General features: G+C 33.8%; 1 protein-coding gene across 1 annotated transcript; it reads right to left on the minus strand.

The window, feature by feature from the left end:
- Positions 1-453: 453 nt before the first annotated feature.
- On the minus strand, positions 454-15,557 carry LOC128157043 (glycine receptor subunit alpha-3-like). Its single transcript, XM_052819397.1, has 8 exons — positions 14,933-15,557; positions 8,919-8,980; positions 4,548-4,615; positions 4,087-4,319; positions 3,230-3,312; positions 2,939-3,121; positions 2,319-2,719; positions 454-1,685 (listed from the first exon to the last, which is right to left on the minus strand). The coding sequence occupies exons 1-8, from the start codon at positions 15,016-15,018 to the stop codon at positions 1,482-1,484; spliced, it is 1,320 nt and encodes a 439-aa protein (XP_052675357.1). The 5' UTR covers positions 15,019-15,557; the 3' UTR covers positions 454-1,481.
- Between the last annotated feature and the right edge of the window lie 507 nt (positions 15,558-16,064).

Here is a 16,064-nt window from a genome sequence, read left to right on the forward strand (position 1 = left end):
GCGATGCTTGGAAACTTCTCACCAAGATTGTTGTAGAACTGCTGCGCATGAACGCATCGCTGTGATCCGTTAATAGTTCCAATTAGCCAACACAGATCAACACCTTCAGCAGGTGTCAAATTGTTTGATGAGACATGTATCAAACTCTCAAAATTTCGGGGGAAAATATCACACAAGTATTCCGTATTTTGTTCAAGGAAAGAAGTCTAGAAATGAACAGTTGCATGGTGCATGGAAACTATCTTGGTACTTTGAGGAAATAAGTTCCCACAAGAAACTTCTATATTGTGTGTATTAACGTCATTGTTACTATTGACGACCCATCATTCGAAACCCCCTTTAGCGATTTTCACAAGGTCAATGCCCATTCGAACTTTGACTTTAATATCACACTCCCATATTCCCATGTTAATTTCATGTTTGTTTTGATGGAGAACAAAAACCAAATGGCAATTTGTACCGGTGATTTTATTTAATAAATAAGATTTAAACAACCAAAACATGATTTAAAAAAAAACATAATTGAAAAACTAAGTTAAGCTGTCATCATGTTGATTAAGTGCATGAAATTCTTGCCCCCTTTTGCTTTTATTAACGGTGAGTTTTCATGCAAAAGTTTCAAAGATTATTCCACAAAAATGTTAAACATCAAATATTCAAATTGTATTCTTTCATTCTTCTGATTGATCAATCACATTGTGATATCAAAGATTTTTGCATTCGTCTAAGCAAAATTAAAATTGACTGAAATTCAATTTTTATTGAATTTAGCTAAGACATAACATTCAAATGCATCGGAACTTTTTTAAATACATGAGCAAGAGTTAACAATAAATAATCAATTAATCTTGTCAGATCATAAAAGCATACAAACGTTGTCATAAAGTTGATGACCTGCTTTTTGTGCACGTATCACAATGATGGACATAGAAGTTATCACTGATGTATGTTACTCGTCTTCATTTTTATCACAGAAATCAACATGACACTGAACGGAAGCACATGACCAAATGGACGTTTTGCATAATTAGAAATACAGAAAAACAAACAGAAAAAAATCACGCTAGTGCGATGCTTAATTAAGTTTATCCTGGGAACAATTTATGATTTTTATATCATTTCAGCAACAAGACACACATATTTTTACACACTTGAGCTTTTAAATAACAAATTCGATCGTAAAAATTCATGGAATGTAATCTGCTTGATAATACCACTATGATAATTCGGAACCTTTCCTCCTCATCAACATGATCGATGCGTGAATATAGTGTGCTTTTTCTTATGTCCATAAAATTGTTTGCCCATTTTTAACATCGTTATGGTAAAGTCAATGTCATAAACAATACGTCTTGGCTTGATGTTCTAAGCCTTGAAGAACTCCATCTAGGGAAATGACAGAGTTAACGATTGGAAAAACAATGTTTATGATTATGAATATTGTTATTTATCAGATTTTGGGTTTTTTTTGTCCAGATCTATTAACCGTGGTTGTGAAAATTGTCGGCTGTATATATTGTCCAATACACAAGGTTAAACACTCCAAAGCAGATCGGAAACAGGAAGCGACAGGCCACGTCTAAATACATTGCGTGTAGCAATCCGGAAAGTTCTCGGTGTTTTTGGACAAGAGTCGGGTCCATTTCCGGATCCAGTCGCATAAGGCCTCTGTCGTCCACCAAAACCTGAAGTGACAAGAAATCTTTATTCTGTATCAATATTGTAAGCCCGAATATCAAAGGGAACGTCTATTACTCTGAGGGTTTATAGCAAAATCATTTAATCATATGAAGCAGTAGGACGCATGTTTAAAAAATAAACAACTACAAGACTTGGAGTGATCGTGTTTGGTGATAAATGGCCCAAATACTTATTCAACAATCACTCACAGCAAGCCTCGATTTCGTTCGGCGATAACTTCGCGTGATTTGGCGAGAATTTTCTTTGCTGTTGGCATATTTACCATTTCTTGTATTATTTGAGTAAATACCTGTTTGTTTCACGCTAAATACGCAAAATGCTTCGTAAATCAAAATGGAAACGCCTGCTTACACCTGCGTATGTGATGTCATACCCCATAAGACTTGAAATGTTAGCATTGTATTTTGCTTTGTATAATTTTATTTGTAAACTTCTCAAATTCATAATTATTTTAAGCTTCAAATAAAAATGGCCTTAGTTTTTAAAAAATGAGATTGATTACTATAAACGTGAAGTTGCACAGTTATTATAAAACATTCATTCATCAAAATCGCAAGCTTACAGTGTGATCAATGATAAAATAGTTCTTCGATTTAGCATTTGTAAAGTAATCTCACCCCAGAGCCTTTTCGTTTCTTTCTTTGCTCACTCAGAGTCGGTAACAGAAACAATTTCTTGAAACCAAATCCTTTGTTGGTGTCCTTTCTTGCAAGTACGTTAGCTACAGCAAACTCAATAAGAGCCGCAAATACAAAGACTAGACACATGGACATCCAGATATCAATGGCTTTTGTGTAAGAGACCCGGGGGAGGGTGGCATTGACGGTAGAACTTTGTTGGGTCATAGTTAGGACTGTCAACACACCAAGGGAAATTCGCCCGGGCACGGCATTCACGTTAAGCCAAAACGAGATCCAGGACAGCATGACGATCAGCATGCTGGGAATGTACATTTGAACAAGATAATATCCTATGTCTCTCACAAGATGAAATTCAGCTTGAAGGAGACTATGATTTCCTGCGAAAGCACAAATAAAGTTATGAGTTATTCTGTTAGCATGATTCCTATCATAAAAATGACCATTTGTACAGTTTGCAATGCGATTTTTATGTAAACAATTTTCATTTCTCTAGTTGCTGAGCGGATTTGTTTTAACGTATACGGCGGTCTCCTATCATTTTAAAATAAGTATTGGTTTACTCTGTGGAATTATTTGTATCAATTACTCTTTCTCACCTGCTCCTCGGCGCTCGTTTAATGTTTTTAATGTTCTCTTTTCTACGACCCGGAACTGGTTCATTTCAATGTTGTCGCTGATCTCCACAGGCACGGCACCCTCAGGCATTTGGGTCATGTTTGCAAGGTCAGGGCGATCAGTCCCCACCCACTCCAGAATTATATTATCTTCGTTGTAACTAACTAACAAACAAACAATTAAAATCTGTTAGTTATTTTGTTTTTTTTTGTTGCTTATATTATTTAACCCATTTATTAATCCAAACATGTATATCAACAGCAGTTACATACAGCTCTCCATTTCGATCCTGCACACTTGTTTATCAAAAGGATAGTTTCTGAGGTCCATGGGACAACTAAGCGTCAATGATAGTCTGAAATAAACATTGCAAAATGAGCTAAGTATTGATGCATAGCCACTCATGGTTATGCAATGGGTAAGCGACATTTAGTATTTACAGTATGCTGTTTTATAACGAAAAGTCAAAATTGTCAAATTTTATAATTCAATTTTATAATTGAATGCAAAGTTGGTTTAATCTGTTTTTCTCATCAACAACTGATCTAAAACACTGGGCTTCGGAGAAATCATATGTACTAAAGTAAATATGGGTGTGATCTTGAAGCGGATGATTGAAGTGAAAATACGGACATATTTTGCCACCTGCTCTTCCCTCACTGCATTTACGATCAAAGACGTAGACGGTAAGAAATGCAAATAAAGAGTTATGTCTGGCCTTATTATTGGCGAAGAAGTTGGGGAAAATATCTGCTGTTTGTTAATTAACAGAGATTTCTTTCCCAAATCTCTGTCAAAATTGTTGTCATTGAAAGTGTTATGTTTATCAGGCGTCGATCAATACAGACAAAATCGAGTAGATTAACTATATCCAAAATAGAACCGAATCTCGCTTAATGTCAAAATACAACATTTTTGAAATACCGTGTAAACATAAACTAGACTACATGCGCACAGTTCCCCCCTCCCTGGATGATCCTTATAATCCCAACTATCAATCAAAACCATCACTACGACGTGGCAGCCATTGCATCTTACCACATCCTGTAATTGCTTGAGATTAAAGATTTTGGAGAATCCAAGTAAATCAGTAGGTGAAGTGTAATCACTTACAGTAAACATTTTATACCTGACTGTATATGTTATTTTTCCATTGGTGTAAACCCGCAGCATTTTGTTGGGCATGAATACTTTGTGAATGAATGCACTTTTTTCGTTAGGAAAGAACAAGTCAGGCGTCCAGATGTTGTCCAGTCTCTTGGAGTCGAATTCTAAGACGAACGTGTCGTCATATCCGGACGTCCAGGTTATAAAGCGAGTATCATTCCAATTTAAATGAAGCATGATGCTCACCGTGAAATCCTGAAGGAAAATGATAATTAATATTATAATGATATTAAAGTAGACTGCATATACATTTATAGGCATAGTCGACATCATATTCCAAAAGGTTAACCAAACACTTCTATATTCCAAACCGAGTAAATATTTGCATATACATATCGATATTATGTTTGATATTTAAAAACATTTTGTTGATATGCATAGACTATCATTTGAAATGTCAAAACACGGTATTGCTTTACATACCATGTCCACCTCATTAACTGAGTCGAAGCTGTCAATAGCAAGTTGGCATTCCACTGTAGTTGCAAAATCTGAAAAACAGCACGTGAAGAAAGTGTATGAAATATCAATTTCATCGGAAAAAAGTCGTTACCTTCAATCATGCAATATGAGTCCGACATGATTTGTGTAAGACTGTTACCAAACTAGTTAAGGCGTTTAGTATCCTGATTTCAAAATGAATCAAACAAAGTTGATATATTACACTGTGCTGGATAATTACGCTAGTGCCAAGATGTCATTTTTGCGACAGTTTAGAATCATTTTAACAAGAGCTTGGACTTTGGGTAGTTGTGTTAAACAGCATTGTGACGTAGGCCTGTCTATTTCATTGCTGGCCAATCAGCAATGGCTCTTTGAAATCAACAAGATTTGTCTGATTTGTTTGATTTTGAGTTAAGACTACGCAATCGTGTTTATTTCGCTTGAAATCAGCGTCATTTTTAACTTGTTTTGACGCAAGAAATAGATGGTTACATCGTACTGAATGTCCAAGGTCTTGTTAAAATGGTCAAGATGCAGTTTTGTAAAAATCCAGATATTAATACCAAATGATTGACAATGAATTGTCTGGGGTGTATATAATCACTTTTATTTTTAGTGTGTTTCACCTAACATGTGAGATATTTACCTTTAAAAATTATTATACCATAGGAAAATAATAATTCCCATTGGTGAAATAATTTATACTTGCAGGAAATATGGAAAATCCAACATATGATTCACTAAAATTCCCATAGAATATATATTTTCTATACGACAACAGAATTTCCTGATGAAATTAGACTTAGATATGTAGTTTTCCTATAGGTAATCCAATCGGAGTTTTAATTTGTTCAAATCCCATCGGAATTTTAATTCTTAAAGGAAGTTCTTTTATTCTTATGAGAAATTGCAAATAACCTATAGGAAATTCCAAATATCTAATGGATAAACTACCTTTTCTATCTTCTATCTTAAAAATTGTTTATCAGTAGGAAATTATTTTTAAAGGTAAACAAGTCACCAGACAGGGAAGATATATAAATAGCAAAGGTGGTTATAAACTTCTTAAGCAATGATCAACCATATGGCATAATTATTTGAATTTTTGATACATGCAACTTACACTGATGCAAAAATGCCACCTTGGCACTGGTATATCCAGCACTCCTTCTATATTTAACAACGTCTTAAACGAGGTATTTGTAGAACTAATAAACTTTTGAATATTTTTGATCGAGTTAAGGGATGCCCTAATAATGTACATGTATGACTTTTAAGTCATATGCTTCAAGTGTGCTTGAGCATGAGTAAATAATAATTCCTTGGAGAAGTGAAGTTGGCCAGTCCATAGATGGTCATCGTCAGTTTCGTTTCTTTGAGAGACATGTACCTGAATGATAACTAGTGATTAGTTCCAGGTCATTGAGTTTCATAAATTAACTGGACCAGAGAGACTGTTACTACTGTAGGGTATTAATAAAAATTATAATGTTGAGACTCTTGTAACTATATTTTTATATGGCTGTTTAATCACCAACAGAAATGCTGATGTACTTTTCAATCATATTTATACCAAACTGTGTGTTTTACGACCAACAAAGAGTGCAAATCACGAGACCACACAATTAATCATTAACTCTCACTTTTATTTGGAAAATGAATATTCCACTGGCTGACTACCACAGTTTGTTGACGTTGGGAATTGGTCGCCACAGTTTACAAAATGAATAGTAAGCAAGTAGGGAAAGGAGGGATCGAAAACAGGATACCCGCATTGGGAACAAATGACCTATATAAGTCGCAATTACTTCCATGGAATTAATACTTGTCCATTATCAATCACTCTTCCTGTGGACTCGGTCCGAGGGGATCCGAATGACCGATTGTTACAGATCTAGAGGTAAGCTAAGTGACTCTTGCATTATTGGTATAGGTTTTCGGAGGTCAATGAATGATTCTCTCTCCGATCTTGTGACCTGTTATACAGGCCATGGGCGTAGATGAATACTTTTAGAAACAATATATTGGCATTCAACTGATTAAAGACCTCAAATGACGTCATACAGATTGGAGATTCTCAGAAACATCATTGCTTACAAGGTTTCATAGAAGCAAACAACTGTCTGCGTAATCAACCTCTGTACGATAAATCAAGTACAAAGATAAAAAGTTACTACATGTATTCTTATCATAAAGCTATCTATAAGCTAAACAACTAGATTATATATAAAATAATTGCACGATAATCCCATATGAAAAATGTGCCTGTGGACTAATTTTTATTAAAATGCTTTAAGATATATATATGGTTAACTAAACGTACCTGTTACTGAGGTATAGAGAGATTAATATTATTTTTATGCAATGATTATTGCAAAATTGTGTTATGATAACTGATTTGTTTTCAAAACTTCACAAATATTAAGGAGGAATAAAGGATGAACTTTTTTATAATCAAATAGATTTCTTTTTCATATGTCATAAAGTACATGTGTCGTTTGTTGCATAAACAGAATTAATTGTATTCATTTGAATTAATATGATAGTACTTAACATAGCTCACACGTCTTTATTTTAATGAGAAGGCTTTAGTTTATCAATAATAGGTTTTTTTCCTTTCAAACTGTGTTGTTTCTTCTTTTCAAAACGATTTTTGTTCAAATATTTATGCGCTAACTTATTTATCTTGTGTAATTTTAGATTAATATATTTACCTTTTTCAGTGTCTTTGTCTGTGATAACACTACGTATCGATTTTGTACAATATAACCCATGCATAATACAAATGACGCCAAATTGAGGCGCCAGCGGGGTTTGCTTATTTATATTTAAATATTTAATCGTACGGTGGCTTAAAATTATATAAATATAAGTAATAAGGAATCATTCTTTGAATATTATGAGGTGATAATTTCGGTCGATGCATGATCAAATCTATCATAAAGCCCTTCGGGCTTTATTGGATTTGATCACGCCCCGACCAAAATTATCACCCCATAATACTCAAAGAATGATTCCTTATTCCTTATATATTTATATATTTTTTTTACGGCGGGAAGAGAATCTGAATGTGAACACAGGCGTCATATTAACAGTCATATACCTGTATAGTCTTGTCTGATGCCAGTCTAATGTCGCTTAATGAATATCAGTTTTAAAGATTAAAAAAACAGATAAAGATTAGCACTTACGACATTAAAAATCAAATTAAAGCATACATCATGAACACAATAAAACAGATTTAAGAAAAATCTGAATACATGATATCATATTTATTTCTTCCATAATGATAGCATCTTTTAAATTTTCCTGGCAAAAACGTGAAGACAGACTCATCTTTAATTTACATCTCCTGTCATAATATTTGGAATGTAGTTGACAACGAGCCAAGCAATAACGAATTCCATTTCAACAGGAGAAAGTCCGTCTACATGTATATTGCAGAGTGTATACTAATGTATTGGGTACAAAATGACACCGTATATCTGTTTAACAGTTGTCTTAGATTCGCTTCTTTGAGAGTCTTAAAAGTTTATTTTCACTGCTTTTTCAAGTCACAATTTGACATATTTTAATGCAGGACACTTAGAACCATTTTAACAAGAGCTTGGGCTTTTGGTAGTTGTGTCAAACAGCAATGTGACGTAGGCCTGTCTATTTCATTGCTAGCCACTCAGCCATGGCTCTTTAAAATCAACAAGATTTGTCTGGCTTTTGAGCTAAGACTACGCAATCGAGGCATATTTCGCTTGAAACCACGTCATTTTTAATTTGTTTTGACGCAAGGAATAGATAGCTAAGCGCAATTGAAGTCCAAGGTCTTGTTAAAATGGTTCTAAAATAAAAACTGAATTAGAAATGTAAAATAAAAATGTGCTTGAATGTATGTGTACATGTAGTTCTTAAAATCGAAGCGTGGAAATGAACTAAGGGTTCTTTTTTTGTATTAGAGTCTAACTATGTGTGGTTTTGATAATGTAACATACTGGATTTTTTCAAATCGATATCCACAGCATGAACACACTCTCTAGACAAAAAAATGAAATCAAAGAAGATATTTATTTACTGTGTTTTACAATACATCTATGTTCATCAATCATTAATTCGATCCCACCAATTAACATGTTCCCTTGCAGATCTAGAAGTATTCTTATTTTTCTAGAGCTTCTGACAGGCAGATACTATTTATTACTGTCTTGTTTTGACCGCTTTAGATGAGACTCGATACAAATATAATACCAAATGTACTCTTAAATGACAGCTGGGAAAAATAGTAGTTAATCAATCGGTATACAGTGTACACTATAATATGCGATTCGTCAACTTAATATAGACACAGATTAGTCTTACCGTCGTTAAAATTGGGCGGAGAATTCCCAATCTTCTCTTCGATCAAAGATATCAGTTCGGTTCTGGAAGAAAAAGAAACAACCATTTAAGGTCAATAAATAATGAATACCCAAGATTCTGTTTGAATGGTAAATGGTAATCAGTTATAATATCCATAAAACAAAAGAAAGCATTCATTTTGGGTTCTAAACCTTTTTATATAAATACACGATCCTTTCCCACATGCGTCTTTCATTTATCAATGATTAATAGTGACCAAAACAACTTTTAAAAGGAGATGTGTTAATACATTGCAATTACTATTATTATACTTTCATGTTAACGAGGCCGGGTCTAATTTGTTATGCCCTAGATTTTTTAATGAAATTTTTTAAATGAATTTCTACTTATATAATTATTATTTTAAGATAGAAAAATAAGACATTTACCACACCGTTTGTTTTAAGGGGTCATCTCAAAGTTTGTTTATTTTTAACATAGGACCCTATGGGATTTTAATCAATTTTGCACATTTTTTACCATTTTTTTAAACTTCTGCCCTAGGGATTTCTTTTTCTGTTCTACATATTAAAGTTATTGCTAAAAGGCATCAAATGTTCAAATAAAAAAAACCTTTTACCTCCTGGTTTGTTCCAGGGGTCTTAACAAAGTTGTTTTTTTATGCCCAATTTCCCAGTTTGTCAGATAATGGTTGTTCTTTATTTGACAAAGGCGGAAATGGTGATCTTTATAGTATGTTTAAAACATTCAGACATATTTAAGTAATAAATATATAACATCACATATTAAGGGTCATTAATAAAAAATACATGGTTACTGTTTTGAAATATATGAATTAATTAAGCTATATTTAGGCGGGTTAAGAAAACGTGACAAAGGGCTAGGCTTGCTGAACCCTCCTCACATTTTCGACTGGAGCCCAAACATAGCTTATACTTCGAGACATTTATGTTTATTCCACAATATAATATCAATGTTACGCATCAAACGAGCTATTTTCAACAAATTTCGCTGAATATCTGCAATTGAAACTAACACGCCATGGCGTCAACAAAGCAAAAGGATGACGTCACAATACAAATGAAACACTGCGCGAAAGCGTGCGTATTCGTTCTGTATTCGGCCTCGTTAAATACTAAAATCTGATTGGATTAGACGCAGTTGGTAATCCGTTCTATTACCCTCAGCGTTAGCAACACACTTGGCAACGGGTAATACATCGAATTGTTACATGCGCGTAAATTATGCGCGTACGGTTCGCCGTAGAATTCACTTCATTTCTATATAAAAGCAGTAAAATGTTCTTTAAAATTAAGACATTCAGTATAATAAAATAAATAGTGCCTGTTTGGGAGGGTAACTGTTGAAACAGAATAAGCACATAGAATTTTAAATCCATTCCAAAATGACAAACATTTTACTGCATATTTCAAATGTATATATTCTTAACTAACACGAGATGGTTAGTACTAAGAAGTAAACTTTTAAGGAAATATGAACAAGACTAAATGTATTTCACTCGCTCTTTACTTGATTTCCGGCATGCAAAAGGCAAAGCACACAAAATGGTATATTGATTCGTAAATATAGACTTATTTATAAAAGTATGCTGTAGGCATACAGGGCCGTACATTATAAGAACTACAGTTTGCAAGTATGGCGCAAAATAAACATCCCAAAAGCTAACCGTGGCATCTTGAAGAAAAAGAATTTTCGTAAATAACAACCTACATGTAATGATTTAATTTTGGTGGAACGTTGTAAAATAACAATAACAGTCGCAATGTGTTTGTAACTGTTATTTCTACAGTGATGTTTGCATAAAACTTGTCCATTAGTATATGATTATTGAATTGTTTAAAAGTTTCAATGGGCAGATTGAGAAAACAAAATAATTATAATGAATGTTACATCTGATAAATTCAGCATTCTTTCAAAGAAATGAATAATATTTTTTTTGAAGAAGACCTCAGTACTGTATGAAAGTCTGACTATCCCACACAAGACTGGAAAATGTTTCGGTTTCTGTATCACGATATTCAATTTGAGAGAGAGAGAGAGAGAGAGAGAGAGAGAGAGTTTTTATATATATGAGATATTGTTATACAACTAATCAATTTACAATAGCCTGGGCTTTGGGTAGTTGTGTCAAACAACATAGTGACGTAGGACTTTCTATTTTATTCTGCATATTTAATTAAAACCAACATAATTTTTAAATTGTTTTGATGCAACAGTCCCATCCTACCAAAAGTCTAAGGTCTTGTTAGAATGGGTTTGCATTAGCGCTACAGTAAACACAGTGATCGGAACTAATTTAATGAATTTGAAATTTTACGCAGAATAGAGGGAATATTTTCCGTGAAAAATCCGTGATGGTGGCATGAAACTGACTAATTTAGCGTTCTTTCACACATGATCATTTACAGAACAAAATCCACTGTTCTACAAGAACGTTATTTGTTATGTTGGCTTCTTTTCAAAGATTGGAATATGTTTCAAAGAAATCGACACTTTTCGACTTCTGTGTTTGTTCTTACAAAGAAACAAAATGCTGTCATTTTAAAAAAAGAAAATTTACAATTTTTTCATTAATCAAATACACGTGATTTGAAAGTCTAGTGCATGAATCTACATTTTTGTACATGGCAGAAGGAACAATATTATAAACTTGTGGAAAGCACAAGCTGTAGCATTGCAGCGCTTCGAATCTTCCAAATTAAGTCGAATTTCTTTAGGGAAGGATGTACATCACTTTCAATTAAGGACCTTGGTAAATCAAATATGTAAAACATGATGGAGTTGAGCGGGAAACCATGTCTTCCTCGGTCCACCGGGCACTGACCCTACCGCCCGTAATACAAGCCTGGACGGAGGTTTACTTAACATTACCCCCAGAAGTAAGAATAGAAATACATGAAATGAAATCTCGATATCGACTGCCTACGTCACCCTGAGACAGATAGAATTAGCAGCCCAGGGCGCACCTGTCGAGAAACGGATTATAACAAGCAAATATCCCCCTGCTTTGTAGATATTTACTAAACCCATCACGATGGGTAGATAAGATTAAGGGAGGAAAAACGATGGCACAATATGTTTGCTTGCTAATACCCACGAAATAAAAGAATGACGAGGCAAATTAGAAACCTTTTAACATAGATTATTTGAAAGAACTAAAATCTTGTAATAAAAAGCTCCTACCTGTTCATTAGCCATTTTTTTTTTATCAGTGAAACGGTTTTGTTTTATTCAACGATGGCTTTCTAGCCAAATATTTTTGCTAACAAGCTAAACAGACTGTAACATTTATTGATAAAAACCTCAAATTCTTTGAAGTGAAACATGATAGATACTTGCAATTTGTGTCTGTATGTGGAGAGAGAGAGAGAGCGAGAGAGAGAGAGAGAGAGAGAGAGAGAGAGAGAGAGAGAGAGAGAGAGAGAGAGTGTACATGTATTTTATTTCAATATTTTGTGTTAAAACACAAACGTTGTCTTCTAAAATTCCATACACTTGTAGTTTCATTTTTTGCTAATGAGTTTTAGTTCCAAGTTTAATTTTAACGATTTAGTATTATAATCACAATATACATGTAATATCAAAGGCAAAACTATCTTAAATCATTTTGCAGACAGACATGTTCATAAATATGTATGGTCGATTTTAAAATTGCTATTTGTTCATTTTAATTATTTACAAATCGGTTTCTGCATTTCAAGAGGGGGCAATTAATAGAGATATTATGAAACTGTCCGAGGGATTTTTATTTGCATGACTCTTCACAGCACAATGAATTTTGCAAAAATTAAAAAGTTAAACGGAAGATTACCCACTGAGAGATCAATTCATACAAAATACATTTACAAATCGTTCGTAATATAGTTTGGCCAGTTACCATGCGGAGATTCCTTTTGGCCTACAGGTATTTAGATCGGGGTCGAGATACAGCGAACTAAATTCCAGGATACCACTTGTGGAGAGAAACTAGAAAGAGATATATCTAAACACCCGGAGAGAAATAAGTGAAACTAGGCACTATCTTCAGTTTACATCACCGAATCTTCTCATTAGAAACTTAGAGTGCTCAATCAAATGCACTGCTGCACGAATGATTGAAATTTGGGAAATCATTTCCTGGTTCAAATTGTCCTCTCGCAACCCGCACATAATTAGTATACTTAATTGTGTTTGTTTTTACTTGTAATGCATATCAAGAGTGGAATATCTAAACCATCTTTAAGATATTAACCTTGAAAACCGTATGTAAATTAGTGTTCACAAAAGATCGAATCGTTAATATCCAAGGACTCTAATTCAATTAAACCATCAGCCAGTTTGGTGTGTAAAGAGAAAAGAATGTACACCTAGTTAAACCTTTTGTTAGAGTATTAAGGGATGAAAAATTAAAAAAAAATTGTGAAGTAGGCCCGATGAATAATAATTGGACAAAGAACCCCCCCCCCCCCCCCAAAAAAAAGGCTTCGTGTATACATGCATGTGTTTATCAGTTAATAATTGGAGAAAACGACAATATCCTATTAATTTATTTACAGACACTAGTAGTTGAGTAATTTTTATGAAACTTAAATACAAGTAGCCATGGTGTGTTTTTTTTGTGTCGAGAAAATATGTTGACAGCTCTTTATGCACAGAGGTTAAAATTGAAAAGTTGAAAACGATCAAATGTAGACCAGTAGGTCAAATTCATCGATTGGAATATGTTACATTAACGTTTTGTAATTCAAAGAATTCAAAACTATCTATAACAATCAGAATATACTGATGAAAAACCTAACAGTTTTCTAACATCATCAGTGAAGTCTGAAGTTTGATGAAAAAGATACGGAGTAGTTTGAAACACATTCTTAAATTTTTATCAAATATTAGCCATGATAAATGAAACTTGCACCAGTTAGCACTTCATATCCGACGATTCTAAAATCAGTCAAATATATACTAGACACAGCACAATGTATATCTTTATGAAATATTACTATCCATTACTCTTCTGTAAGTTGATAAAGTTTTGATAAATGACTGCTTATATCTGTTTTATTTATCTCGGGAATTATGCTTCTAGATTTCTATGAAATACAGACCCTCCAAACTTCACGATGACTTTCGCTGGTTTCACTATCTAGGATAACCAATTAGTGACTAATTTTCAGATCTACAGGACTGTCAAACTATGGATTAAAGCAAGCATTCAGCATAGTTTATTACAAGAGGTAAATTAATGACTAAGGGTTCTTCCTCATTATCAAGATGAAAGTTACAACTCTCCAATGCTACACACTCTAAAGTTTGTTTGAGAAGAATTTATTTCAACACGTTGAGGAAATAATTAGCCACAGAATAACAGATTCAAAAGTTTGAAGCTTGATATAAATTGTGCGCCTTCTTCTGTTCACGATTTTCTAGTGGGATTGAAAAAAACGAGCGGTTTTGATGTACAATAACTCTGTTATCACGGCTTACACTTTGCCTTAAAATATAAAGGGTTGAAGGCAGTATCTTAAGATTCTGGTAAATGCTGAACTGCCGAGCATTTTTGTTGTGTGGCATGTTTTAGATTTTGTACGTGCAACTATCAAGACACTTGTTATACTTGATGGGATAACTTGGAAATAAGTGCGCCTTGATTAACCTAGCAAAGAAATCAAAGAATTAGATTCATCTCGACATGAATTTTGATTTTGATTTTTATTATAATTATTATTTTTTGTAAAATGTATTCAATATTCCTTTCAAACACATAAACAGTCTTGGTACTAAATGGATGAACAAGCAGTGTTTACTTGCAGTTAGTGCATACGCCCTTTTATGACAAACCATACACATGAAATAAAACGTAGTATATTATATAGAATACATTTTTAAATACTGCAGATTTAATACATAATGTTTTCACTATGTACAGAAAAATGCAGTAAATAAACCAGGGTATTATAAGGATACTGATGTTTTATGGCTTGATCAGTGGCAGAACAATAATTACAATTTTGACCTACCTTGTAAAATCTTTCATAGCTGTATTGCCCCTAATAACAGCTCCAGTACACGCGAACAAACAGGCCAGTATTTGCACCAAAACCATCTTGGAAATTGCACGAGAGAGAATTCACGGAAACTCTGCACTTAGGATCTCCCTGTTTCTATTCCTAAGGAGTTCATTTAATTAAAAGTTTAGCAAAAAACGTACTAATTATCCTTCTGATTGCAAGATCATATGACGTATATCTATCGCTGGAGGAACTAGGGATAAACGGCATGTTCCAACACCATCACCCACCACTGAATCACGTGACATCAACAGGTTAGAATCGCTATGTCTGTAGAACTGGGTGCATATTTGAGAAAAAGGGTCCCGTTCGCTACCTTGTCCAAGTGTTCTTTGAAATTGACCATACGATTGGCCTCAATCGTCAGATTTGCTGGGATGTAAGTCAACAAGGTTTACACGAGCCCTCTTGGAGCTATCTGATCGATAACTGTAACCAAATTTTCTAGTATTTGCAAATCTATGCACCTTGGAAATATTCCGTCAGTCAATACGCCGGACGCTGGTGTGTAAAGAGAAACGAGCGAACGTTTGGTGTGCTAAAGTATTTATGGGAGCAGGCTTGCTCTATAATATAACACTGCTGGATACAGATAAAAAATCATGCAATTGTGTTAGGTTTGACAAATTAACGCGTACAACAGAAACCTATATTAAACTTAGCACAACTCGAAGGGGAGGGACTCCAGATAAAGTTTGCACCATATGATGTTTTATTTCTTTTTTTTTCAAAATACAAAACAAAATAATGTATCTTATTTATATTTTCTACTAAAATCAAGAATTTTTTTTGGAGAAAAGACTTTTCAAAAAAATAAATAAGGGAAAATCCAAAATAATCAACAAATGTACACTTTTTAAGTAATCAGATTTTTGAATAAATATATCTTTAAATCAAGAAAAAAAATGTTCGTATCTGGTGACTCATCGTGTTCAGACTTGGGTTGAAGTTAACACTGCTTCTGAAGAACCTGTCGGTGATAGAAATCTAACCTGTGGGTGTGATAGCAAGCAATCGTTTGACGGAATCTCTTGAAGCTGAAGTTCTTTGATGAAGGATTATGCAGACTTTTATATCCGAA

The sequence above is a fragment of the Crassostrea angulata genome, chromosome 7, assembly GCF_025612915.1.
Source record: "Crassostrea angulata isolate pt1a10 chromosome 7, ASM2561291v2, whole genome shotgun sequence".
NCBI classification, from domain to species: Eukaryota; Metazoa; Mollusca; class Bivalvia; order Ostreida; family Ostreidae; genus Magallana; species Magallana angulata.